We start from the raw sequence: 26,290 nt of genomic DNA, 5'->3' as shown, positions 1-26,290 counted from the left end.
AGGCACCCTCTAATTAATGCTTGACTTAATATGCAAATTAACAAGATTTGTTGCTATATTTAGTTCTGAAGGGAAGTGATGTGATGTGTAAACTGTCCTTCCGGAAGTGTATAGCAGTCACAAGACTCCCAGTCTGCAAAGCCGGGGGGGAAATTCTGACGGACTGCTAGGCTAACATCTACTCAGAATGAGGGCCATCTAAAAAATCTCAAACCTCATAAACGTTATCACAGTCTGAGCAAATGCTGTATAAGGTATAGCTGCACTGAGTTCCACTTCCTCCAAACAAGTTCTTTATCCAGTCATCACACTTTGTTACCACAACATGTCCAACTGGACTGTCCAAGTCGGACTGGGAACTGTGCTGCAGTACTGTGACGCAAATTGAGGCACGTCGCGACGTAATTGTTATGTGGTGGACGTGACATAAGCTGGGAACACAGCGCTAGGAAGTTTTAGTTTTTAGTTTTTAAGTTTTAGTTGTTTAGGATGGTGAAAGTGGGCTCCTCTCTGGCCTTTATTCCCGTCAGAAACCCTCCCTGAGCTCCGCACTGAGAGTTCTGTGGTCCGATGCAGGTGAGACACTAATGACTCATAAGTACTCGACACAACCCTCCCTCTAAAAGCAAAAGCACATACCATCTCTTTGAATTCTTGCCTTGAAGCAGGAATCCTTTAGAGCATGCTGACTCCTCATCTGAAAGAACGAACTCAAAGAATGTGTCAACATGAGTATAGTTGGTTTGTTTATAAAGTCACGAAGAGTTAATCAGTCTGATCAGGTTAAACCCCGACATCACTTCAGTAAAACAGAAGAAGAAGTGTTGTCTTTTCCCAGGGGATTCAGAAGAACATCTCTGTGTTTTTTCTATTTATTTTTGTATTAATTCCTAGTTTGACGAGAAGCAGCCCAGAGGATGACATTTGCTGTTATTTCTCTGATGAATCTGCCCAGATGTAAACCGTGGGGAGGATCTCCTAAGCTCTCCAAACAGCAACCGCTCACATCTTGAAAAAATACAAATGCAGAAGATAGTGGACATCGTGGGCAACCCCGCTCCAATAAACAGCTTTATATTAAAAGATTTACGTGAAACGATGGATGCAGCACGGCGTCAGTGTGGACGCTCAGCCTGTGCATGTGCACACTGAACTTAACACCCAAATATGTGAACTATTTTTGTGCCTCCCATTGGAGGATGTGCGCATGTTAAGATGTATTTGAAGTAGTTTAATGAAGCGTGGTCAAATGGTAGCTGAAGTTGCCGCCACACAAGTTTGACCCTGTTTCAGTCAAGGCATTGAGCCAGAAGCAAATGCGAGGTTGTACCCTTTGACTTAGCTACAGTGGAGAGAGTGCCACTGCAACGTATAGGGACTTCATCATATCTGAGAAGCTCGTCAGTACAAAACCTCTTCTTGTAAATATTGTTGTACGTTTTGTTATTTATTTATTTATTTATTGTAAGGGTTTCCTTGTTGCCTCAAAATAAGCCATCTGTTTAGTTTTTGTTTCTCACTGTTCCTAATGTTCCCCGCCACTCCCTTTTTTTCCCTCTTTGAACCCAGTGCACTACCTCTTGTGGGCCAGGCTACCAGATGCGAGCGGTGAAATGCGTGGTGGGCTCGTACGGCTCTGTCATGGACGACACTGAATGTAACGCTGCCACCCGACCTACTGATACACAGGTCAGCATCTTTTCATGTCCTCGCTTTCAGAGTGATGGTTGTTCATCCTTTACATTGTGAAGACAAAAAAACACGTGGCTTGTTCATGCTCTTTGACGGATAAACACGAGCATATCCTCCCGTTCTTTCTGATCTGATCCCTCACTATCCTCACACAGACACATGTACACTTTTCCACCAGATCCCTGAAGCCTGGGACGACACCTAAACACTAGCTGGAACCCTCAGAGACGAACTAAACAACAGCTAATACAGTTGCTGCCAACTTACACAGATTGTAGCCTTTGACGGTTAGGAAAGAGCACTTTACGAGCTTTAATGTGTTAAAAATAACAGTGACTTTTGCTTTTTTTTTCTTTCTTTCCTGTTTCCTCTTTCTCTCCGAACAATACTCGATCAGATACTGCATGCCATATATAAACATTTTTTTTTTAAATACGGAAGTTACTCTTTGGCAGATTATTTCTTTGTTGTAACAATGCTTCTGGGCAATAAATCTTCTACCATTGGAAAGCCTTTTTATTTCCCTTTTAAATGGTGCCACATTTGTAAGGAATATGCATTTTTGGGGAGGATTTATTACCAAGAAGCATTGTATGTATATATATATATATATATATATATATATATATATATATATATATATGTATATATGTATATAGCTATATATATATATATATATATATATATATATATATATATATATATATATATATATATATATATATATATACACACATATATATATATATATATATACACACATATATATATATATATACATATATAACAGCTTAGTGGTTAGCACTGTTGCCTCACAGCAAGAAGGTTCCCGGTTCGACTCCCAGGCCCAGCAGGGTCTTTCTGTGTGGAGTTTGCATGTTCTCCCCGTGCTTGCGTGGGTTCTCTCCGGGTACTCCGGTTTCCTCCCACAGTCCAAAAAGGTTAATTGGTGATTCTAAATTGCCCGTGAGTGTGAGTATGTCTGGTTGTTTGTATGTGTGTGTATATATATATATATATATATATATATATATATATATATATATATATATATATATATATATATATATATATATATATATATATATATATATATATATATATATATAACAGCTATATACATATATACATATTTATAAAATGTGTGTAGATTGTGTATAATAGACTGAAATTTGTGTACATGTCACAGATTAATTTCTACAAATTGTTACCCTCAATCAGGGTAAATACATGTATATTACATATTATTACAAGAAGGTGATGAGCAGATTGTATTTCCATGGCATCCTTCAACGTCTGCAGCAAGATATTGGAGATCTTTCTGTGCTGGTGATGGTGGTGATGGTGGTGGTGATGATGGTGGTGGTGATGGTGGTGATGGTGGTGGTGATGTTGATGGTGGTGATGGTGGTGATGGTAGTGATGGTGGTGGTGATGGTGGTGGTGATGGTGGTGATGGTGGTGGTGGTGATGGTAGTGATGGTAGTGATGGTGGTGGTGATGGTGGTGATGGTGGTGGTGGTGATGGTGGTGATGGTGGTGGTGATGTTGATGGTGGTGATGGTGGTGATGGTAGTGATGGTGGTGGTGATGGTGGTGGTGATGTTGATGGTAGTGGTGGTGGTGATGGTGGTGGTGATGGTGGTGATGGTGGTGGTGATGTTGATGGTGGTGATGGTAGTGATGGTGGTGGTGATGGTGGTGGTGATGATGGTGGTGGTGATGGTGGTGATGGTGGGTATGGTGGTGGTAGTGATGGTGGTGGTGATGGTAGTGATGGTGGTGGTGATGGTGGTGATGATGGTGGTGATGGTGGATATGGTGGTGGTGATGATGGTGGTGGTGGTGATGATGGTGGTGATGGTGGATATGGTGGTGGTGATGATGGTGGTGGTGGTGATGATGGTGATGGTGATGGTGGTGGTGATGGTGGATATGGTGGTGGTGATGATGGTGGTGGTGGTGATGATGGTGATGGTGATGGTGGTGGTGGTGGTGGATATGGTGGTGGTGGTGATGGTGGTGGTGATGGTGGTGGTGATGGTAGTGATGGTAGTGATGGTGGTTTCAAAGTTTATTTAGACGGGACAATGCATATTCATGAACACTACATTAAGCAGTGTAAATACACCGGGTTTTAGCAGAAATGCTAGTTTCCACCCTCAGTCCCCACAAACAACCAGACACTCTCACACTCACACCTACGGGCAATTTAGAATGATCAATTTACCTAGCATGAATGTTTTTGGACTGTGGGAGGAAACCCACGCAAGCACGGGGAGAACATGCAAACTCCACACAGAAAGGTCCTGCTGGGCCTGGGAGTCGAACCGGGAACCTTCTTGCTGTGAGGCAACAGTGCTAACCACTAACCACTGTGCTGCCACGGTTTGTGGTGGTGATGGTAGTGATGGTAGTGATGGTGGTGGTATTGGTGTTGGTGGTGATGGTAGTGATGGTGGGTGATGGTGGGTGATGGTAGTGATGGTGGTGGTATTGGTGTTGGTGGTGATGGTAGTGATGGTAGTGATGGTAGTAATGGTAGTAATGGTGGTGGTATTGGTGTTGGTGGTGATGGTAGTGATGGTAGTGATGGTAGTGATGGTGGTGGTATTGGTGTTGGTGGTGATGGTAGTGATGGTAGTGATGGTGGTGGTATTGGTGGTGGTGGTGATGGTAGTGATGGTAGTGATGGTGGTGGTGGTGGTGGTGATGGTAGTGATGGTGGTGGTGGTGGTGATGGTAGTGATGGTGGTGGTATTGGTGGTGGTGGTGATGGTAGTGATGGTAGTGATGGTGGTGGTATTGGTTGTGGTGGTGATGGTAGTGATGGTGGTGGTATTGGTGGTGGTAGTGATGGTAGTGATGGTAATGATGGTAGTGATGGTAGTGATGGTGGTGGTGATGGTGGTGATGGTAGTGACGGTAGTGATGGTAGTGATGGTGGTGGTATTGGTGGTGGTGGTGATGGTAGTGATGGTAGTGATGGTAGTGATGGTGGTGGTATTGGTTGTGGTGGTGATGGTAGTGATGGTGGTGGTATTGGTGGTGGTAGTGATGGTAGTGATGGTAGTGATGGTAGTGATGGTGGTGGTATTGGTGGTGGTAGTGATGGTAGTGATGGTAGTGATGGTAGTGATGGTAGTGATGGTGGTGGTGATGGTGGTGATGGTAGTGATGGTAGTGATGGTAGTGATGGTGGTGGTATTGGTGGTGGTGGTGATGGTAGTGATGGTAATGATGGTAGTGATGGTAGTGATGGTGGTGATGGTGGTGGTGATGGTGGTGGTGGTTGTGGTCGTCACTAATGCTGACACTGATCAGAGACACCATCAGGATTGACAGACTGAATTATAAAGCTTGTGACATCATCGAACAGGGACGGGACACGTTTGATTTAGTGAGGACAGGAGGACGCTGAACAAACGGCTGTCCATGTTGGACAATCAGTCCTTTATAACACACTCCAGCGGCAGCAGAGTCTTTCTCCAAAACATTTATCTAGCTCCGCTGCCACAAAGACTGGTTCAGAAAGTCTTTCTACCGTCTCCATAACACTTCTTCACAACAATTCAACTTATATGACGGATAATCGCACTGGCACATGGAAATATCTACTTTCTTGCACTGCCAGAGTTTATATTCTTCTTCAGTTATCACCCATCTTTTTATTTTTCCTGCCATTTGTTCATGAACAAGGCTAATTAAAAGGGATGCTTTCCTTCTACCTTCTCCCCCCACCTGGATTAGAGACTCGGGTTATACTGTAGGTTTGGGTTGTCTATATCAAGTGTGCCTCTTTCTTACTCACACAAACACGCACAAAGAGGCAGAAAAACGTCAAAGAAACTTACAGTATTTTGAGCTGAATGAGAGTTTTGTTTGGTCAGCGTGGGGCGTAAACCCATTTCAGAGGGCTGAGCATGCAGGCTCAGGATGAGGCCCCCCTCTAGTCGAGGCAGCTCTTAATTCCGGTGCAGAGACTGGTGACCAGTGACCCTGAAGCAGTCGCCCCACCTCGTTGTGATTCTGATCAGCCAGCCATGAAGTGGGCCACCAGGCCGCTAGTCCCACCACCCACCACCCGCCACCAAGCAGGGCTTAGAAAAAGTGAGAATAAATGGATGGGGGGGGGGGGGGGGGTTCCAGTGTGGAAGGGAGAGATTATTTGCTTTTTAATTTCCACTGAGGATTGGAGAGAAAAAAAATATCTCACAATATATTATTTGTAACAGTGTAAACTTGAGCATGCATGGCCTGAGTACAGCAGGAAGTGAGTGCTGAGCCACCTCCACTGTCTATTTTTTTTCTGCAGAGTGTGGAATGTATAGTCTACTCAGAGTCTCTGCGACCTGATAAAGGTCTTCATTCCTACAGACGGGGTCAGAGGGCACAAGAGTAGTCGTGTGGGGGTGGGGATTGGGGGGCGGAAGGTGAGAGACAAGGGGGTGGATTAGGGGTGGAGTTTATAACCACGCCAGCATGGGCATTGGAGCTCTGAATACCACTCCACTATGACCTGTTATGACAGGGATCAGGGCTTTATGCTGAGTGGCTTACTGCCACAATCCATAGTTTGAACTGACAGGGCAGACCCTGTTAAAGTTGTTTTGGTAAGGTGGGGGGAAAGGGTTGATGGGAAACACCACTACTTTTCAAATGTAGCGCTGAAGGAATATAGTTTAAGTTGCTCATGACCGTCCCATGTGGGAGAAGCTATCTCTGATATTCATGGTATTTTGTTGTCGGGGACAAATGTTGTTACTGTATATTCATTTTGTTAATCACTGCATGAATGGGTGTATGTGTCTCATTTTTCACAGGACTGTGAAATGGCCCAGTGTCCCAGCAGCCACCCTATTCCCCCAGGAACCAAAGGCCCTTCTCACCAGGGCCACAAAACCCAGTGGCGGTTCGGTTCCTGGACTCAGGTTCGTTGCCTTCTTACATTTTCAACCCGCGTTTCCATTTCACCGTTTCTCAGCGCCTTAATCTTTCGCTTCTTCATTCACAGTGTAGTGCCAGCTGTGGCAAGGGGACGCGGATGCGCTATGTGAGTTGCCGGGACAACCAAGGTGGCGTGGCAGAGGAGGCGGCGTGCGCTCACCTGCCAAAACCTCCCGCCAGGGAAGTGTGTTCAGTAGGAGCCTGTGGACAGTGGAAAGTACTGGAATGGACAGTGGTAAGAAAAGCCCCATCATCGCCATGTTTTCCGTCCTCTTGAGATCAGAATGAAGCACTTCTGCTTGATAGTTATTAGGAACCCGCTCACATACAGGCAGTCCTCATTAACATTAAGTGCGTCAACACGCAGATGTGTTTTTTTCTCACTTTCAATTTATTTGCACTATTAAAACAATCTGTATCCGTGCAAGCCATGAAGACGTTACTCTTATCCAGTGTATGCAGGCTGCGGGCAGCCGGAACGCAAACGTAGAATGACGATGAGAAGAGGACAGGGAACCAGTGTGCTCGGCGTGTTTTTGTTTGCGTGTGAGAAAGACGGAGAGAAAAGGAGAAAGGAATTGGGGGCGAGGCAGGAGTTTCTGAAGCCAGGAGATGCAAAGGGGCTGCAGTGAGGGGCGCCGCTCTTGTTTACAGATGTTTCTCATCAGAGTCCTTGTGATACAACACAGTCAGACTGCGAGTCTGGTCACCATACACAACCCTCACAAACATGCGTCCATGCGCAGCCACACATACACTTTACCAGCAAGTCCAGGCACTCCTGTCAGGAAATACATCCCCCCACGGTTCAAGGAAGACGCGCTCAGTGACATGCACAGAGCACCCATTCGACACACACACGCACATCACTAGATTTATAAACGAAAAACAAAATACCCATCTCTCTCCGTCATGCCGTGAACACTTTCGGAGAAAGGTAAGGAGGTCAGTTCAGTGGCACAACATATATATCAAGTGAATGTGTGTAAAACCTTCAAAACATTGTGACAGAGCTGTGTAAACGTCTGGACAGTGTAATCCGTGGCCGTGTTTTTGAGTAAATGGCTGTTACGTAAGCGTGTCGGACGGCTTTATGTAAGACAGAAGGTGAGCTGTGCTCGAGAGGAGCCGAGGAAGAACCGCCATGTGTTATCTTGCTAGTAGTTGTACAAGGGTTCGTCCATGAGTTACCACATGATCGGAACCTCTAGAAGAAAAACGATCGCTGGTTCTGTATCTTGGAATCCAAAAGCAAGCCTGAACTAACCTGGTATCTTTAACCCAGAATTGAGGTTCTTTTCATTTAAAGTTCTCTCATCATCTGTGGTCACAAACATTGGATAGATGTTGCTCGACTGTACAGTATGTCACTGATTTCCAATTTTAGTATCTTAATCATGAGTAATTTCTGCACGCTTGTGTTCTCAGTGCTCAGTGACCTGCGGACAGGGAACGACCACGCGACAGGTTCTGTGCGTTGATTTCAGCGAGCAGGAAGTGAATGAGAGTGAGTGTGACCAAGACGATCGTCCTACCACAGAGCAGGACTGCGCCATGTCTCAGTGCCCGTCCCGTTCCAGTGATTCCCGACCGTTGCCATCCTCGCCAAACATCAGCACCAGGAACAACCTGCCTCGCAGTCAATCCCACCAATGGCGGACCGGACCTTGGGGCGCGGTAAGCGCTATAACACACTGGTTGACATACCATCTCTACACAGTCTTATATGTGCAGGCCCAAAAAAGATTTAGCAGCAGAATAAGGTGTCCTACTTTAATCATAGCTTTGTGTTATCTGGATGAACACAGTTATGATGTATAGATTTTTGTTCCCGTCTCATAGCAAGGGAGAGTAGTTTCCCAAATTTGTGACTATTCCTTAATGTCCTCGTAGATCTTCTCCTCACAACCTCAAACGTTTTCATCATCGCTTGTGTGAAGGGGATGTAGGATAGTATAAGGGGTGATGTCCACTAAAAGGTCCAGTAGATACTTTTAACTTTATTTTTGGTCTTACAGGGATTTCCGAACCCGATACAGACCATACAGGCCACGAATTAACTGCCACAAGCTATCTGACACCACAGATCTTTTTTCTTTGTATTCCTGATTTCCTGAGCATTTTTTTTTTAAAGTGTGTCAGTGATAATCTCTCCAAAGATAATTATGACCTTTAAATAGTTCTGGGAAGTGATTGAAGCTATTTCTATTGACTCTTCCCTCCTGTCCTGAGGACATGACCCTTGATACGGCTGCAGAGACGTGCAGTCTTTTGACATGGGATGCCTCCAAGTATTGTCTGAGTTTCTCCGGGAGCTTTGTGTGCACATACTGTATTTCCCTTATCGACACATTGTTGTATCACTTCCATTGTGTATTGTCAACGCAAAATCCACAGGGTTTCTCTGTTAAAGGGGACCTATTATGGAAAACACATTTTCTCTTGCTTTAACATATATAAAGTGGTCTCCCCTCAGCCTGCTAACTCAGAGAAGGAGGAAAGCAACCAAATTTTGCAGTGTCTGTACAGCCGCCCGGATGAGCCATCCAGTGTGATGTGGATCTACGAGCCGTTCAGATTCTGCTCCCGTCGTTACGTAACGACGGGAGCGATTTACATAGTTTGGCCTCTGATGTGTGAAACCACGCCCACAACTAACTCCGCCGGCCGGAGCTTCCGCCATTTTTTCGTAGCGGTGTATCGAGTCATTCAGGCAGCCAATCAGCACAGAGCCTCATTATCATAGCCCCGCCCACTCAGAATCCCTCATAGATAATGAGGTTAGAGAATGGGAAGACAAAGACATGGCTCAGAGGCTGAATTTCTAATTTATTTAGGAAAAACAATCAAAAGCTTGTTTTTAAGACATTCAAGGCCTGTTTTAAAATAGGTATTAGTTGCCATAATAGGTCCCCTTTAAGTGCTGATTTTACTGCTGTTTTACTTTTCTCTGTGTCATTCATAAAAATGGTGATATATTCCTCAGGGGCTCAATTAAACCTACACAATATCCGTTTTTGATTACGTGTACTATCCTGTCTCTGTACAAACAGTGCTCCAGCACGTGTGCAGGAGGCTTCCAGCGGCGCGTAGTAGTGTGCCAGGATGAGAATGGTTACCCTGCCAACAGCTGTGAGGATCGCAGCCGACCCCATGAGCAGCGATCCTGCGAGTCAGGGCCGTGTCCACAGTGGATCTACGGCAGCTGGGGAGAGGTGAGCGGCGCTCCACTTCAGCATAATTACAACTGCAGGGCTTGTTTTTCATAGTAGACTTTTGTAGATTAAAGGGAGAAAAAAAAGCCTTACTAAGGTTCACGCTTCTGATTTTGATATGAAAAGATGTCTCCTCATATTGGTAAATCATAACTTTTCCAACTGCTGTCTTCAGTGCACGAAGCCATGCGGAGGTGGGATAAAGACCAGGCTAGTGGTGTGTCAGCGCCCAAATGGCGAGCGCTTCAATGATCTGAGCTGCGAGATCCACGACAAGCCACCAGATCAAGAGCAGTGCAATACTCAGCCGTGCCCTTCTAACCCCCACTGGAGCACAGACCCATGGAGCTCGGTACGCTCGTAAAAAATACTCTATATTTTTATGTTTCAAGCTGACATATTTCCAAGTACCAGCAAGTGCTTACTCTTTCACAAACGGTTCTTAAAGGGGCAGGATAACTGTGGTGCTTCTGCATTGAGATATTACACTCCTAATTTTAAAACCCTCCACTTCCTGCCCCTTCTTTGGTGCCTACGATTGTTCAATGTTTCTTCAGTTTTTCTGTTGCACTTGAACGGCAAAGATACACTCACTTCCAATATACCAAAAGACGTTCAACATAAAAAAAAAGAGTTCAGTGACAGCTGTGACCATAAGAATAAAGAACATTTTTGTCATTTATAGTTACCATAAAAATGTTGTTGAGCCTTGTATTAGTTTTTTTTTTAAATTCAGGATCAGTTTGTATCACAATCAGTTAGGTCTGTAAAGTACTGTTTTTAAAGATAATTTATTAAGATTTTTTTTGTTTCCTTTTTATCTCATGTATATAGCATTAACTTTAAAAAAGTGATTTATTTTGTGTCTTAGCTCTTTGTATTCGCACATTTAGCCAATCACTGTTCATATGCAAATACCGATGAATGTTTTTGTATATCCGGAATATACAGTACGAAGCCTTGTTCTTTTTTTTATCCAAAGAATGACCTAGTCTTCAAATATTAGGTGCAAGACAACATATCCCAAGTACCGTAAGGAAATGAAAAGTACCAGCTTGCATAGGAAGTTATCTGGGCTGTCTACTGTGCATATATCTTGGTTCCAAACTCATCTCTGACATGGCTATTGTATCAAGAATTCAGTTTGTCTCAAGACACATGTGGTTTGTAGAGAAGTTACTAATCTTCTGTAGACACTTCATTTTACAGTTTGTGTTTTCCTCCTGCCATGAAACCAAGGGAGGTATTGACACGGAGGCAGACGTGAAAGCGCCATGGTGCCTGAGATGTCAGTTTTTAATACTTAAACACCAACTTACAACTGTTGCACAAGCACTGTGAAATAAAGTGTCTCATTGAATTTGTGGTAGTTAGCATTAATAGCCATTATATTCCAGTTTGGTGGAGAGGTTTGCCCCATATTTCCTTACTGGGGCCAAAACAATAGTTTTAAAGCTCTCTACTTCAATGGTGCTTGATACACGTGTATTTATATGTGTTAGTTGATGTTTGCTTTGTACAGTAAGTACTAGGAGTTGCTGAACATGTTATGCTATGCTATGCTTAATAATACCTCACTTGGAACAAACACAACTCAACTAGCCATTAAACAAGGATAACTACACTTCAGTGGTGCTTTGGCCAAATAAGGGAGATACAAGATATAAATATTAACGCTAACCACCGCATTCGTGGTTAGTTAGGTGTTTCTTGTGGCACATTGCTTTTTGATGTTGCCTCCTCTGTAATTTTTATTTCTTTCCATGAGCAGTTTGTCCACTGATCAGATTGATCAGCAAAATGCAAAGTGTATCACAGATTTGATAAATTGATTTTGAATTGTCTTTGATTGTCCATCAAATGACTTGCTGAACCATTAAGAGAATGGGCTGTTAATTGTCGTACTTTTAATATGTGTTACCTGTGACCACAGGGGAATGGTGTTTTGTATAAAGAGCTCTTTTTCTGAGCCAACCTAATGTGTCTACCTCAGTTTCTGTTATGATTGCCCCCTGCCGTATCTTTCTTTCCCTTGCACAGAAGGGATTTTGGCTGGCTAAGATTAAGCATGAGTTGTTGAGGCTATCCAGTGCAGTGTCTGACCCTAAACACAGATCTGAGGAGTGTGTCATCTCCCACCTTTCTATGCTTAACATCTCTTTGGAACACAGTGGAAACTGATCCAGAATCTGTGCTTAGGGGCAACTGTGCCTGCAGCTCACCTAGTTGACTCCTGGTTATAAATGTGTACTGACATCACACCTTATTTTAAGGGCCTGTTAACACAGCAGTAAGTACAACTTTTCATCAGCTTTTAACTATTGCTTGTAATTACTCCCATGTGTGATGGTAATGCTTCATAAAATGCAGCCTCGGTTAAATCAGTGACAGACAAACACTATTAAATCACAGTTCACCCAGTGTTCAGTTCATTTTCATTTCTCAGTCTGAGCAGTTTGACCGCTTATGGTCAACCTCCACATGCAAATAGCAGTATTGCACAAACAAACATATCAACAGGCTCTTGAAATAAGTTTATTGTATGTTTCTTACCCACAAATGGCAGTATTAGTCTGTTTCAAGAATATTTCTGTATATTTATGTAATTACTTGTATTTATTGTTCATTCATTATAATGTTATGTCAATATTTAATTTTTTATGGATTTGTTGGATTTCTGTTCATTTCCAGAAAAGGTTATGATTAAAGAAGTAGAGGTACTATCAAAGGCTTTTTTTCGTTCTTACTTGAATAAAACATCTCTGTCTCATACAGTGACCAAACCAACGTCACTGAAAAATCAAGAAAGGAATTGCAATAATAATAATAATGATAATATTAATAATAGCTGATTAATAATAGGTTATTTTTAACTTGTAGCACTTTGAGATTTGTTTTTAATGAAAAGTGCACTAGAAATAAAATGTATTATTATTATTATTATTAATAGCTTAAAATTGGCTTGCAACTGGCAACAAATAATTGTTCAAAAAAGGCAGAAAGAGAGATAACTGAAGCATCCTTTAACCACAATCATTAACACTAACAGACTCACTGCTTGTAACGCCGTAATTCTGCTGCTAAGCTCTCACTGGAGTGTTTACTGATCATCAACTCAAGCTTTCTAATAATTATAATTTGTGGATAAGGTAGTGACAATAATATCTACTATTTTACAAGTGTTTTCAACCAAAACATTGGAAGAAGAATGAAAAGGCAAGCGTCCTGGAAAGAAATCCTCCCAGCCGGAGTAAAAACGTATACAAATCACTGCAATAATGTTCTTATTTCACGTGGTTGAAGCCTCTGTTGGGATCTTTTCAGTATTGGTGACACTTGAGTAAAGATTTATCCATCAAAGTAAATCTTAGTCCAGAGGGACAGAGCCTCACTATACTTCCAGTTTCATTTACTGTGCTCATTGACACATGAAACACACCCGTGATTTTCCTGGGACGCTTGCGGGCCGGTGCTCTGCCATGAACTTGCTCGCAGCCTTCGCCCCTCTCTCGTAGGCCCCCTTTATTTGGCTCTAATGTGAGTTTGTGACAATGTACCACTGTGGAGGCCATTGACAGTGATTCGAATAACACGAGGTGTCAGTACGACAATGCAAAGGGTGTAGGGGGAGGTCAAAGGTCATATTTGATCTGGAGCGTGGCCCCTTCCCACTTAATCCTATCATCACACACAGACTTCTGGGAAATTATCGGTGATCCAGAGTTTAAAAAAAAAAAAAAAAAATGTGTAGTAGAATTGTCCACTGCCGTGGTGTAAGTGTGTATGTGTTTGGGGGTGGGGGGGGGGTCTTACACCTCACAGTGTAGTCTGGAGCCTGCCCCAGTGACTGGATCTGTGCGCTCCGACATATTTCCATTTGGAATATTTAAATATCATATTTAATATAAAAAAAAAATGCTATCTTTTTATTAATTGAGTTTAGCAATTACAAAGCAATTGAAATAGTGGAGTTTGTGCGAGCACACAGGATGATACAGGATCTAAGAGCTGATGTGAGCAAGCATCATTGTGGGGGCGGTGCGACGTGGGACCTGCACCACATTCTGTCAGCATGTCCCGGACACTTGACAATGAGTAGCTTTAATGATTTCAACCTTCCCTGTACAGCCTCATTTCACCCATGCTCAACATCTTGTGTTCATATCAGTCAACGTATCACTTCTTCTTTAATTTCATTTTTGCTACTTCACATCCAGACTTGGAGAACAGCCAGCGACAACCTCAACACCGTTACACTGAATGAATGTGTTATCCCAAAAAAGAGACATAACCGACACAGTCAAAGTCATTTTTATTCAAATTCAAACACAATATCCTACTAACAATTACACTGTTTACATGACTGTTCATGTGTGTGCGTGCATGTGTGTATATATATATATATATATATATATATGTAAATATGTAAATATACATTATTTATATATATATATATATATATATATATATATATATATACATATACATATATATATATATATATATATATATATATATATATATATATATATATATATATATATATACATATATATACATATATATATATATATATATATATATGCATATATAAACACATACACACAAGCAAATACACACTGTTGCCTATAAGATTTTAACAATTTTGTCTTTAAGAGACATTGCTCTTTTAATTTACAATAATTTCATGAGAAGAGCAGGCTATGTGAATATGTATATATTTATATATGCAGTCATAGCTTAAATCAACGATCTTCGAACACCGTTCTACACAACTTAAACATTCCAACAAATAAAGGGCTGTACAGATAAAAGTTGCCTGCAGAATAAGAATATTCTTCCCTTCACGAGCCCTCCTACCTTTCCTCCTCCAAGAATGAGGTGAGAGGTCACAGCTTGCTTCAGTCCAGTCCAGCCCTCGCCGCTCAGAACAGAACCACACGCTCGGCCACACACTCGTTCAACTCTGAGCCTGTCGCTTCATATCTATCCCTACATGCACCGCCCCCTTTGATTATCCCAGCACCATCCAGCCCCGTTCCCCTCCCTCCTGTAACGCAGCTGTGTGTGTGTGTGTGTGTGTGTGTGTGTGTGTGTGTGTGTGTGTGTGTGTGTGTGTGTGTGTGTGTGTGTGTGTGTGTGTGTGTGTGTGTGTGTGTGTGTGTGTGTGTGTGTGTGTGTGTGTGTGTGTCTGCCTGTCACAACAAGTTAGACTTCGGTAACTCGGTGAACCCGGCGATGAGAGAAACTGCTGCCGGGTGAGCAGCCACATTTTGTTGTTGAACCAACGACAAACATGAAAATTGATTTTTTTTTTTCAATTTTCATGTAATTAAACATCCTTTTTCTTTTTTTTTGTTTATGGAACTTGACATTGAATTAATTAACTCTGTCCTGCCCTGAAACGGCGGTCCCTCTTCGGTGTTAGTCATGAAGCATAACTTGTGCTCTCCCTCTCCTCCTCTCATGTGGCAGTGCTCGGCCTCCTGTGGAAGAGGTTTGAAATCCCGTAAGGTGAGCTGCGTGACCGGGTCAGGACGCCCCGTACCGGAGGAAACCTGCCTGCGTTTGTCTCCCAAACCCGGCAGGCAGAGGCGCTGCCGCGGCGGACGATGCCCCAAGTGGAAGACTGGGAGCTGGGGGGAGGTAGTTTGGTCTAGCCATAAAACACTCATCCACTTCTTGTTCTCACGCCACCACACATGTCAGCTTTTCTTCCCCCTCTCATTCTTTTCCCCTCTGATGATTTCCACCTTGCGGGCAAGTATGTCCATGTGTGTGAAACATGCAGAGCTTTACCTGCTGGTATGATATCCCCTATGCTAAGCTACTAAATGGGGGTGCTGGTGCACACCAGGGTCCAGCACAGGCCTGGGCACCTCTGTGCAGACACTTGGAGAGATGTCCAACCATGACTTCGATCTCAAGTCCAGCCAATGTAAATTCACCATTCCCATCTCTGTTTTCCCTTTCTCTGCCCTTCACCTTCCTTTCCTCTGTCCTTTTCTCCTCTCCTTTACAGTTGCCCGCAATGGGAACCACATGCTCTTTTTTTTTTTTCTTAAATGCCTGAATGAGAGGCAATTCCCTCAAATCGCTGTGCCAAACAAACTCACAAAAACACACCTGGGTGTCTGCCTCATGCTTGTTCCCTTTTTCTTTGCACTCCCTCGCTTTTTTTGTCCTCCCTCTCTTCTCCAGTCATCTTTCTCTAAAATCACCCCATTGCTCCGAGCACCAAGACACAAATGTGCTCCATATGTCAGAGAGGATGTGTGTGTGTGTGTGTGTGTGTGTGTGTGTGTGTGTGTGTGTGTGTGTGTGTGTGTGTGTGTGTGTGTGTGTGTGTGTGTGTGTGTGTGTGTGTGTGCGCTCTAAACAGCTGGGGAGCAGGATTCCTGCCAGGAATAAATGATACGCCCCACCAAGCAGTTCTGTGGAGACGTTGTTGAGTAGATAATACAATATAGCTTCATTATGAAATCTTAAAACTTCAGAATATAAAAAGGACTAATGCATCCGTCTGACTTTCTGTTGCATCATGTAACCCAGCAGCTTTGCATGAACCATCCTTTCAGCGCAGAACTGCAGTAAAGGAAACATCTCACACAAGTCTTAATATCACCTGAAAAAGTGTGAAAACATAGTTTGAGGCTGAAAATGGAAAGAAAAAAAAGTGCATTACTTTACAGTACTGTCACATTCTTTTTTTGACCTCTCTATAAATGTGATAAGCATAAATACAAACTTTAATTGGATGTGTTTCTGTAAGACCTATGTCAGTCTGGAACAACAGCATGTGTGTGTTTAAACATGGCATGTTTACAGTAGATATTCACTTACATTATACATAATTGGCAAAAAACAACAATATGCAAGCCCATACCTGTTGCATAATAATAATAATAATAATAATAATAATAATAATAATAATAATAATAATAATAATAATAATAATAACAACAATACAAATCCAGGGACACTACAACAAATACAAAACATCATCCAGTTTAGGCCTAAATTACAACCTAATAATTTTAGTCGAGCACATAAAAATAAAAACCGTTAAGGCTCAGTAACAAAGCTGCAGAGGTGTAAAGACTGATTTATGGTTCCGCGTTACACCAACGCAGAGCCTACGGCGTAGAGTACGCGGCGAGGCGCATCCTACGGAATAGGCTCTGCTTTGATGTAACGCGGAACCATAAATCAGGCTTGCAGAGGTGTAACTGTACCTGTCCCACCTGTGTACCTGCCCAGTGCTCGGCCACCTGCGGAGACGGCGTGCAGCGGCGGGACGTGTCCTGCCCGCCGGGGCCGGACAGCGGCTGTCCCCCGCGGTCCCGACCCCCATCCAGCCAGAGCTGCCGCGCCGCCGACTGCCCCAGCCGGTACCGCTGGAGGGAGGGGAGCTGGCAGGAGGTAAGAGGGGAAGCGCCCTGAGCAGGAAACACATGCATGAGTAAGAACGGAATCATAAAAGCCCGTCCTGAGGCGACGCTCGTCCGAGGTCGAGTGAGTGCGGGGATCTGTCAGTCACATGTGGCGGCGCAGAGGCGCTGCCAGGGCCGGGGAACGGGAGGGAGGGACGGGGGCCCCGGGGAGCTTTTTTTCCCCCTTTCCTTTCTTTTTTTTTTTTTTTTTTTTTTTTTTACTGCATATCATTTGTACGGAAGAGTATTAGGGCCAGGCAGGAGAAAAATAAAAATAATATTTGGGAGGAGGAAGATTTTTTTTTCATTATGCACTTTGAGAAAAAAGTTGAAATGTCGAGAAAAAGTCGAAATGTCGAGATTAATGTTGTAGTACAATTTCGAGAAAAAAGTCGAAATGTCGAGAATAATGTTGAAGTAAAATTTCGAGAAAAAAGTCGAAAAGTTGAGAAAAAAGTCAAAATTTCATGAATAAAGTTGAAATGTTGAGAAAAAAGTCGAAATTTCGTGGATAAAGTCTAAATTTCGCCTTTTTTCTCGAAATTGTATTTCAACATTAATCTAGACCAGTGTTTCCCAACCCTGGTCCTCAAGGCCCACTGTCCTGCATGTTTTAGATGTTTCCCTTCATCATCACACCTGATTCTAATTAGTGGTCCTAATTAGTTTGTCATCAAGGCCTGCACAATTCTGTTGATGAAACAGCCACTTGTACCACAGTGTGCTGAAGCAGGGAAACATCTAAAACATGCAGGACAGTGGGCCTCGAGGACCAGGGTTGGAAAACACTGATCTAGATATTTCAACTTTTTTCTCGACATTGACTTTTTCTCGAAACGCACAATAAAAAAAAACTTTTCCCTCTCAAATATTTTTTCTCCTGCATAGCCCTGATACTTTTCCGTACATTTGCAAGTAGGGATGTAATTCAGTTGCCCTTTTGTAGGCTTGGATGAATCATTGGAATTACACACCTTTGTGTTGTAACTGTTCATTACTAAGTTACTAAATGTTGCATTTTTTTATTAATTTTTTTTATTTGCAAAATAGACAGACAGCTTAGGCCACGTTTACACATAGCTGGGTATTTACAAAAACGGATATTTCCCCCTCTACGTTTTGAAAAATACCATAATTTACACAAACCTGCATAAATACGCTGTTAAGGTGCTATGAGCAGCCAAACCTGCAGTGGGCAGTGTAACCAGAAGCATAAAGTCATGCTAGCCAATTGGAATCCTGGAAGAAAACATCAAGTGACACGAGTAACTTCCAGTTACTTCCAAGATGAACGAGAGTCTTTCATTTGGAGTGACAGAGAAGTGGAGTTACTTTAAAGTGTGACTTTAGAATATAAAACAGGTAAAATACAAGAAAATATTGACGGTGGCCAAACAAATTGTAAACACATGTCGTACACATGACGCTGGTGACGTTTCTGTCGCATAATGTGACGTTCTGAAGCCTAAATGTCTGTTTTCCTCTGTTTATAAGCAAACGTGAAGACAGAGTTTTTGCAAATCTCCACTTTGGCCGGGGTTTTCAGAACTGATCGTTTTTGATGACTTTGAGCTTCGTTTTCGTGTAAATGAACGGCCAAAACGCATGAAAACACCACCGTTTTTACTACGTGTAAACAGGGCCTAAGTTTGCTGCATCTCATTTGCAAGTAGGGATGTAATTCAGTTGCCTATTAAGTCTCATCATCTACACGTAGAAGAAAGAAAAGGAAGAAAAAATTAAAAAGAAAGAAAAAACTAAAGAAAAGGGAAAGATGGGAGAAGGAAAAAATAATGAAAGAAAAGTGACCTCGAATTTAAATGACTGGGCATCCTTGCAAAAGCACTTACATTCTCCCGGCACTCCTATACAGGTATGTACCTAAGATAATAGGCAACTGTCAGCTCACAAAAGAGGGAAAACAATGGTGATAGTTAAAGAAGAAAAATGTTGCATTTTGAAGGAAGACAAGGTAAAGACATCTAAAAAAAAAAGGATTAAAGCACTTTTTTGAATGATGTACAGTGATGTACATTTTATGGTGTGCCCATTTATTCATGATCAGCTCAGTTATGCGTCACGTGATCATGTACCTGTGGATCATCCTTTAGGAATGAAGCAGCCAGATGCTGCTAATCAAAAGCACTAAATGAACTGATCATTAGCAGGTGTGACCATCTCTGACTTCTTGGCCGTGTGCTGGTCTTCTGGTGCTGAGAAGGAAAAGCATTCATAGTTCTGTCAGAGAAGCAATTATTGCTGTGAGGAGGGCTAAACCCCAGCAGCCTCAGATAGCATCTTGAATGTTAAAGTTCACAGGTGGTGGTGATTTGAGCTTGTGTTGCAGCCACAACACCATGCCGGCACCAAGTAGACCATGTTGATGCCAAATGTGAGGCTGTCCTTTGAGAGTCTAGTACACTGAGCCACAACAGGACAGTGATCCTGAGCACGGCAGCAAATCATGGCAGAAAAAAATTTAAAAAAACAAAAGCATTGCAATGCCAAACCTTTCAATTAACCTGACTGAAATTATGTTGTGGAGCCAAAAAATAAGCTGTTAATACATGAAAACCTGAAAAAAAATCAATGAATTGAAACAACACGGTAAAAGGAAGTGGGAGGAAATACCTATGGTGTGAGAGGCTGTAACATCATACAGAACACAGCTGCTTAAAGTTATTGTTAAAAAAGGTGCTTCCTCAGCATATTGATTACAGTTTTCTAGTTTTTACACATTGTTTTGTCTATTTTACCTTAGTTTCGTAAAAATAATGACACAGTGGCATGTATTCTTGTTTATCTGTGAATGTATCTGCCTAATTTCATAACATCAAAGAAAAGGTCACACGTGGCCATCTTTTTCAAGAATTTTGGTTCCCATTATTCTCTGGTTTAGAGAACTTTGTCAGCTGAATGCTGTTTTATTGCTGTCATTTACTTTACAGTATGTATCTTATGTATCTTCAGGTATTTGAGTTTTGATGACCCTATTGTTATTTACTGATGTTATTTTCCATATTTTTATTCACTCACTTATTTTTTCTTTTTTTTTCCCCTTTCCAGTTTATTTATTTTATTTATTTATTTTTTGTGTATGTTTTTTTTTTTGGGGGGGTATAGGCGGGAGTAGGAACGCACGCACAAAAGAAAATTGTAAGACCTACTGTCATGAGACATAAGAATGTATCTGATCACCCGAGAAACTGTACAATATGAAAGAAATCAGAGGGTTCAATACAGACAAACTCAAGAAATTCAAATTCCATTCTCTCATCCAGAGAACTGAGAGAGGGGGATTCATAGGTGAAATGTGAGGGAAGTCGGCCTAAGCGTGCTGATGAAGCAACACTAATCTGGTGGAAGCTGTCACATGTGAACGTCTTGGAGCAGTGTTGTCAGACAGAACCAGCAGAACCTATGTAATCATGAATACTGTAAAAGTACTGGCCTGGTCCTTGAGTCCTTGTAATCTGACTGGTGTCGTCTCTTCAGGGAGGTTAGAGATTTGATTGGTCGTTTTACTAATTTACATCATGTCTTTATTAACATGATGGAACAACTATAATCACACTCCCTCTTCTATTAACAATAGTTTGAAGCTCTCATGTATTTCTTTGGGATTACCTTTTGGTTCCTTTCTTACTTCTGTACGTTCCAGGCATGCTGGGACATTTGTTGATGGTTACAGTCATTCTTTTGTATTATCCTGCTGTTTTCTTGATTGTTGTTGGCTCTGGGAATGGAGCTCCAATAGGAGCTGCTTCTTCATTGTGCACGAGATGCATTTCTGAAATGAGAGTCCAAGTAGTTTGGGCCCTTTTTTAGGGCCCCAATCAATAGCTTGAGATAATTAAAGCTGTCCAAACAAAAAGGGTTAACGTGCCAAAGTGTTTTAGGAATTCACAAATCTAATACTTAGTCTGACATTTGTTTTATTCCTGCTTGTTGCCCCTGTAGCGAGCTGCTCAGCAGAGCAAGACGCTACACAGCATGGATATTTCTGGATAGTGTTTTCTTCTTCAACTGGAACTCAGTAAATGTTTGAACTAAGTAATTCTTCCAATGCTGCAATAGTTAACATTCCAATCCAGCCTTGATGTGATCTTGCAATAGTAGCTGCTTTGAATCTGTACTAAATGTAGCACTTAGTTAAACTCGATAACAGCAGAACGCCGTATTTCATGGCAGCTCTTTGGTCCTAATCTTACTTCTTAGTTAACCGTTCCAACTTTTCAAAATTTTGAATGAAATATTTTATTACGATTACTGGTGGATTATATTACTTCTGTACTACGTTTTCGTGTCCCCCTTCATCCTTTGAGGCAAAGCAATTTGCTCGGAAAGAAACCAGATGTTGCCAGTCGGTCTGTTTAGCCTCCTAAGACCTGGTGCAATTCTCCATCCTTGTTGCTTTGGGCCACCGTTAAGAAATAAAATATTATACAGACAACAGAACAAGTGACGTCCGCATACGTATTACGTGCACAGGCTCAGGTTGGATAATATTAATTATTTTTATGAGTTGTGGTCCAAGTTGTGCTCTGGTTGCTCAGCAGTGGCAGCTTGTCAATAGGGGGCGCTAGGGCGACGCCCCAATTAAAATTACAGGGAAAAAAAATAAATATATAAATATATATATATATATATATATATATATATATATATATATATATATATATATATATATATATATATATATATATATATATAGACACAGTACACATAAATTACGTAATAAAAAGTAATTATCACATCTGTGCACTCATAAAATGTGTCTGACTTTTAATTTTTCCAGCCTTCCCATCCCATACTGGGTTTATTCAGAGTTGTTTTTTGTGCAGACCCAAATACATAGGTTTCAATGGCGAGGGGCGCCGGCCAAATGAGTGTGTATTGCATGTTCTTAAACTTTTCTTCCATGTGAATTCATGCTGGTCTCTAATTGGTTACTCAAAGATTCTCCTCCGTGGCCAATCAGCGTGTTTTCTGTCATTCTTCATCCAATCTGATTGATTCATGAGCTGTCAATCAAAGTCACACCCCTGACAGTGTAGACGCGCGACTGTATCTGTCACTCGCATACAAACGGAGTCACAACCATAGCATCAAGTGGTTTTGCCCGCTGCTGCCATATGCCAACGACGCCGCCATATTGGATGTGGCAAGACTGCGCTGTTAAACTAATACAAGTAAATTGACTTATTTTCATAAAGCGCCTTTCTACAAAGAAATTTACGTTTTACGTCTCATTTATTCATTCACACACGCACTAATATACTTGGGAAACAGTTAGGCACCAAATATAATATATTTAATTTTCTGAGATGGCAAAAATAAGAACTTTATTGATCCCACATAGGAGTAATTCATGTTATATCAGCTATAGAGAACATGGTTGGGCCGAAAAACAATATATATCCTCCCTCACAAAAATAAGAAAAATAGAGAAACATCAACAAAACAAATTTTACATTTTTCAAATAACAAAATAACATATTTGAACCATTTTTCAGACAATATCTGTCAATATTTCTATATAATAACTGAAAAAACCTGAAAAATGGTTCAAATATGTTATTTTATTACTTGAAAATTTTAAATATGTTAATGTAAAATATGCTACATGTATATGTAGTATATGTATATGTAGTAATATGTAATAAAAAATAACATAAAAGAATTTATGTTCAAGTAGAGTTTATAGTTGTGTTGTAATCCCCACCCGCCAGTGCGCCTCCCCAAAATGTTTTATCACCAGCCGCCACTGTTGCTCAGTGAGACGATGGAATGAACGGGTTCAACGCATATGTGCAAACAAGTTTTATCATTAAACCAACAACATGGGGATTGTTTCTCCGTTGTTAAAACCACAGACCGTAGGAGGGAAGCGGATCTCAGGTCAGACCTTTTCTGGACACGATGTTGGCAAGCGCTTTCAGGAGGTAGAAGTTGTGCAAGCTCTCCTCAGAAGTTGGATGTGTCAGCTTCTTCTTCTCAATACATCGCTTTCCTGTCTTCTCTTATCCGTTGTTTTGACATTTTTGTCTCATAGTAGTAAAAGCACCGCTTAATGAATCCCCTCCCTTCTGCTCCACTGCGATGACACATTCACTTTAAATATTCATGAAGAAAAAATCACTTTAATGCAGGTTATGAAGGGAATTAATCTTTGTCATACAAGTTATTATTAATGAAAGTCTCCTGTCCCTTGATCCCAGTGTTTCAGGACTGACTCGGTCCCTGTCGTTGTCTTGACAGTGCAGTAAGTCATGCAGATCAGGCCACCGACGACGAGCTTTGCAGTGTGTGGATCACAGACAGCAGGAGGTCCACGAAATGTACTGTGTGAATCAGATCAAGCCACCCACCATAGAAAGCTGCAACACCCATGCTTGTGAGTTCATCTGGATCACAGGGGAATGGACCAAGGTGAGCAGATGTGCTGTCCAGGCGTTTTTGGGCTCTTCGCTGTAAAAGAAGCCTCAGTAGTGAATTCTCAGTCTTCTTCTAAATCACCAACTTTGAATCCGGTGAAGCAGGAATGGCAGAAGCCACTCCTTTTTCATTGAGGATTGCCTCTCTCCTCCAGTGCTCGGCCAGCTGCGGTCGGGGCTACCGCCAACGTCTCGTTTCCTGCAGCGAGGTGCACGTAGAGAACAACCACTACGAGTACGACCATCGGTCTCTGTCCAACTGCCCCGGAACCCCCCCGGAGAGCTACATGCCTTGTAATCTGGACCCGTGCCCAGAGCCACAGGAGTGGCGGGTTGGAATCTGGGGCCCGGTGAGCCAGTCTGTGCTCGTGAATGTTGTCCGCTCATTTATGAGCAGCGGTGGAACATTAAGCAGTGTACTTCCACAAGTACTGTACATAAATACAGCATTTAGATACTTGCACTTTATTCAATTTCATTATTTCATCATTCATTTTAGGACGAGGGGATGCGGTTTTTAAAACACATTTGTATATGCAACAGATTACTGTAGTTATGTCATTTCTTGCTTGTGTTGTTCTCTCAGATGTAAGTCGCTTTGGATAAAAGTTTCTGCTAAATGACAGTAGTAGTAGTAGTAGTAGTAGTAGTAGTAGTACTAGTAGTAGTTGTAAATTAAATGCTTATGAATATAAATTAGGCTTTTTTCTGTCAAACTATCAAGGGGATGGAAATACAGCAGAACGAACTGGTTTACTAGTCAATTAGCTTATTAGCATAGAAGAAAATACATAGAAACTATTTTTTATATTTTCAAAAACAGAAACACTCCGTGAGTCCAGAGACACAGATGGTAAGATCCTCTGTAATCCCTCTAAAGTGACTAAATCATTTTGGTTTATCTTCAGTCATTTTAAGGGTTGAACCTTTATTAGGACAGAACACTCATTATTAAGGTGACACTTTAAACTCAGCATTTTCAATCAATCAAACCAGGTGGATGAAGAAATAAATAACCTGGTTCACCATTGAGTTGAAATCCAAAACAAAAAAGTCAAAAAAAATCAGCTCCAACAACAACACTTAAATCCTGCTTCAGCTTTAGCACATGACTGATGAAAGTCCTTCAATGGCTCCAAACTACCACGGCGTTCTCATCACAGAGGGTGCTGAGAGTCCGCTTCATCCTCACACTGTTTCTTCCTTCCCTCTCCCTTCTTCTTGCTGCTTCAGTGTTCGGCGAGCTGTGGGGATGGATTGATGGAGAGGAGCGTGGAGTGCACGACAGCAGACGGTCAGGGCGGCCGTAGATGTGCTCGGGATGCTAGGCCCGACGCCAGAAAAGTCTGCAGAACAGCAAGCTGTGAGTTCTGCTAGAAAACTTCTGATCTCTTTACTGAGGTTTAAAGGCAGCCAGCATCAAATGGGGGGGAAGGTGGCTCAGTTTGTAGAGCGTTCACCCATGAACCTGATGGTCAGTGGTTCGAACTCTAGTTCCTCCTGTGTCCACCAAAGTGTCCTTGGGCAAGACACTGAATCCCCCGGTTGCTCCCGGTTGTCAGGCCAGCCGGTGTGTGAATGTGTGCGTGTGTGGGTGAATGTCTACAGTGTAAAGCGCTTTGGGGCTGTAGGAGTACAGCTGGAAAGCGCTATATAAGTGTAAGCCATTTACCATTTACCATTTAAATATACATCAAATAAAAAAGCATCTCAAATCCAGCGTTAGGTGAGTCTCTACATGACCCAGTCAGCTCAGAGACGTGGCCTCAGGTGAAGACCTTATCAGACGGAGCAAACATAAAAGCTGTACTGTGCTTCCTTACACGGCCATGGGGCATCAGAGACCGGGAAGTTTTTTACACTTATTTGACAGGATGAATTGATTTGCCACACTTGACTTAACTTGTGAAATGTCTGTGTACAGGTGTGTATACACAGTCTGAGGGCCTGCGTTGCACACACGGTACTTACTTATGTCTGCTTTTCTTGGGTCTCCAAGGTCATTTGCCTTCGAGCTGTCTTGACATCCAGAGCATGAGTCGTTCCATCCGAGACGGCGAACACCTCCTTAGCCTTCAAGGAAAAGCTCTCCAGGTAACGCTGCATCATCTGATCTGGTGGTTCAACAGCTGACTCACCTGAGGAGCTGCTGTCACGGACGCATACCAGAGTTTCTCTGTTTCATCCTGGTTGTGGATCGCCTGAAGTCTCAGTCCTCTTCTTTCTTTCTTTCTTTCTTTCTTTCTTTCTTTCTTTCTTTCTTTCTTTCTTTCTTTCTTTCTTTCTTTCTTTCTTTCTTTCTTTCTTTCTTTCCTTCTTTGAATGAATGAATTGTCTTTATTTCGGTCTTGTACAAGTTATTTTACAAAACAAAATGAAAAAAGTAAAATAAACATTGCTTTCGCCGAAAAAAGGCTGAAGCCGTGGCTTATAATGCCTACCCTTTTTCTCTTGTGATCAGTTTAAATCTGAAATACTAGCATTAATCCATGGAAACAAAAAATGCAGAAAGAAGACAAAAAATAAATAAGACAAAATATAAAATTGACGTTTCACATTCTAGAAT

General features: G+C 42.0%; 1 protein-coding gene across 1 annotated transcript in view; it reads left to right on the top strand.

Moving 5' to 3' along the window:
• Positions 1-12,566, top strand: part of adamts9 (ADAM metallopeptidase with thrombospondin type 1 motif, 9) — a 33,699-nt gene extending 21,133 nt beyond the window's left edge. The window contains exons 23-28 of the mRNA XM_061727853.1: positions 1,570-1,689; positions 6,516-6,623; positions 6,707-6,874; positions 8,068-8,316; positions 9,693-9,854; positions 10,030-12,566. Coding sequence (XP_061583837.1) covers positions 1,570-1,689; positions 6,516-6,623; positions 6,707-6,874; positions 8,068-8,316; positions 9,693-9,854; positions 10,030-10,218 — 996 coding nt within the window. The 3' untranslated portion in view covers positions 10,219-12,566. The remainder of the gene's footprint in view (positions 1-1,569; positions 1,690-6,515; positions 6,624-6,706; positions 6,875-8,067; positions 8,317-9,692; positions 9,855-10,029) is intronic.
• Positions 12,567-26,290: the final 13,724 nt, after the last annotated feature.

This window comes from Cololabis saira, chromosome 8 (genome assembly GCF_033807715.1).
Source record: "Cololabis saira isolate AMF1-May2022 chromosome 8, fColSai1.1, whole genome shotgun sequence".
NCBI classification, from domain to species: domain Eukaryota; kingdom Metazoa; phylum Chordata; class Actinopteri; order Beloniformes; family Belonidae; genus Cololabis; species Cololabis saira.
This window is presented reverse-complemented; position numbering and strand designations above follow the sequence as displayed.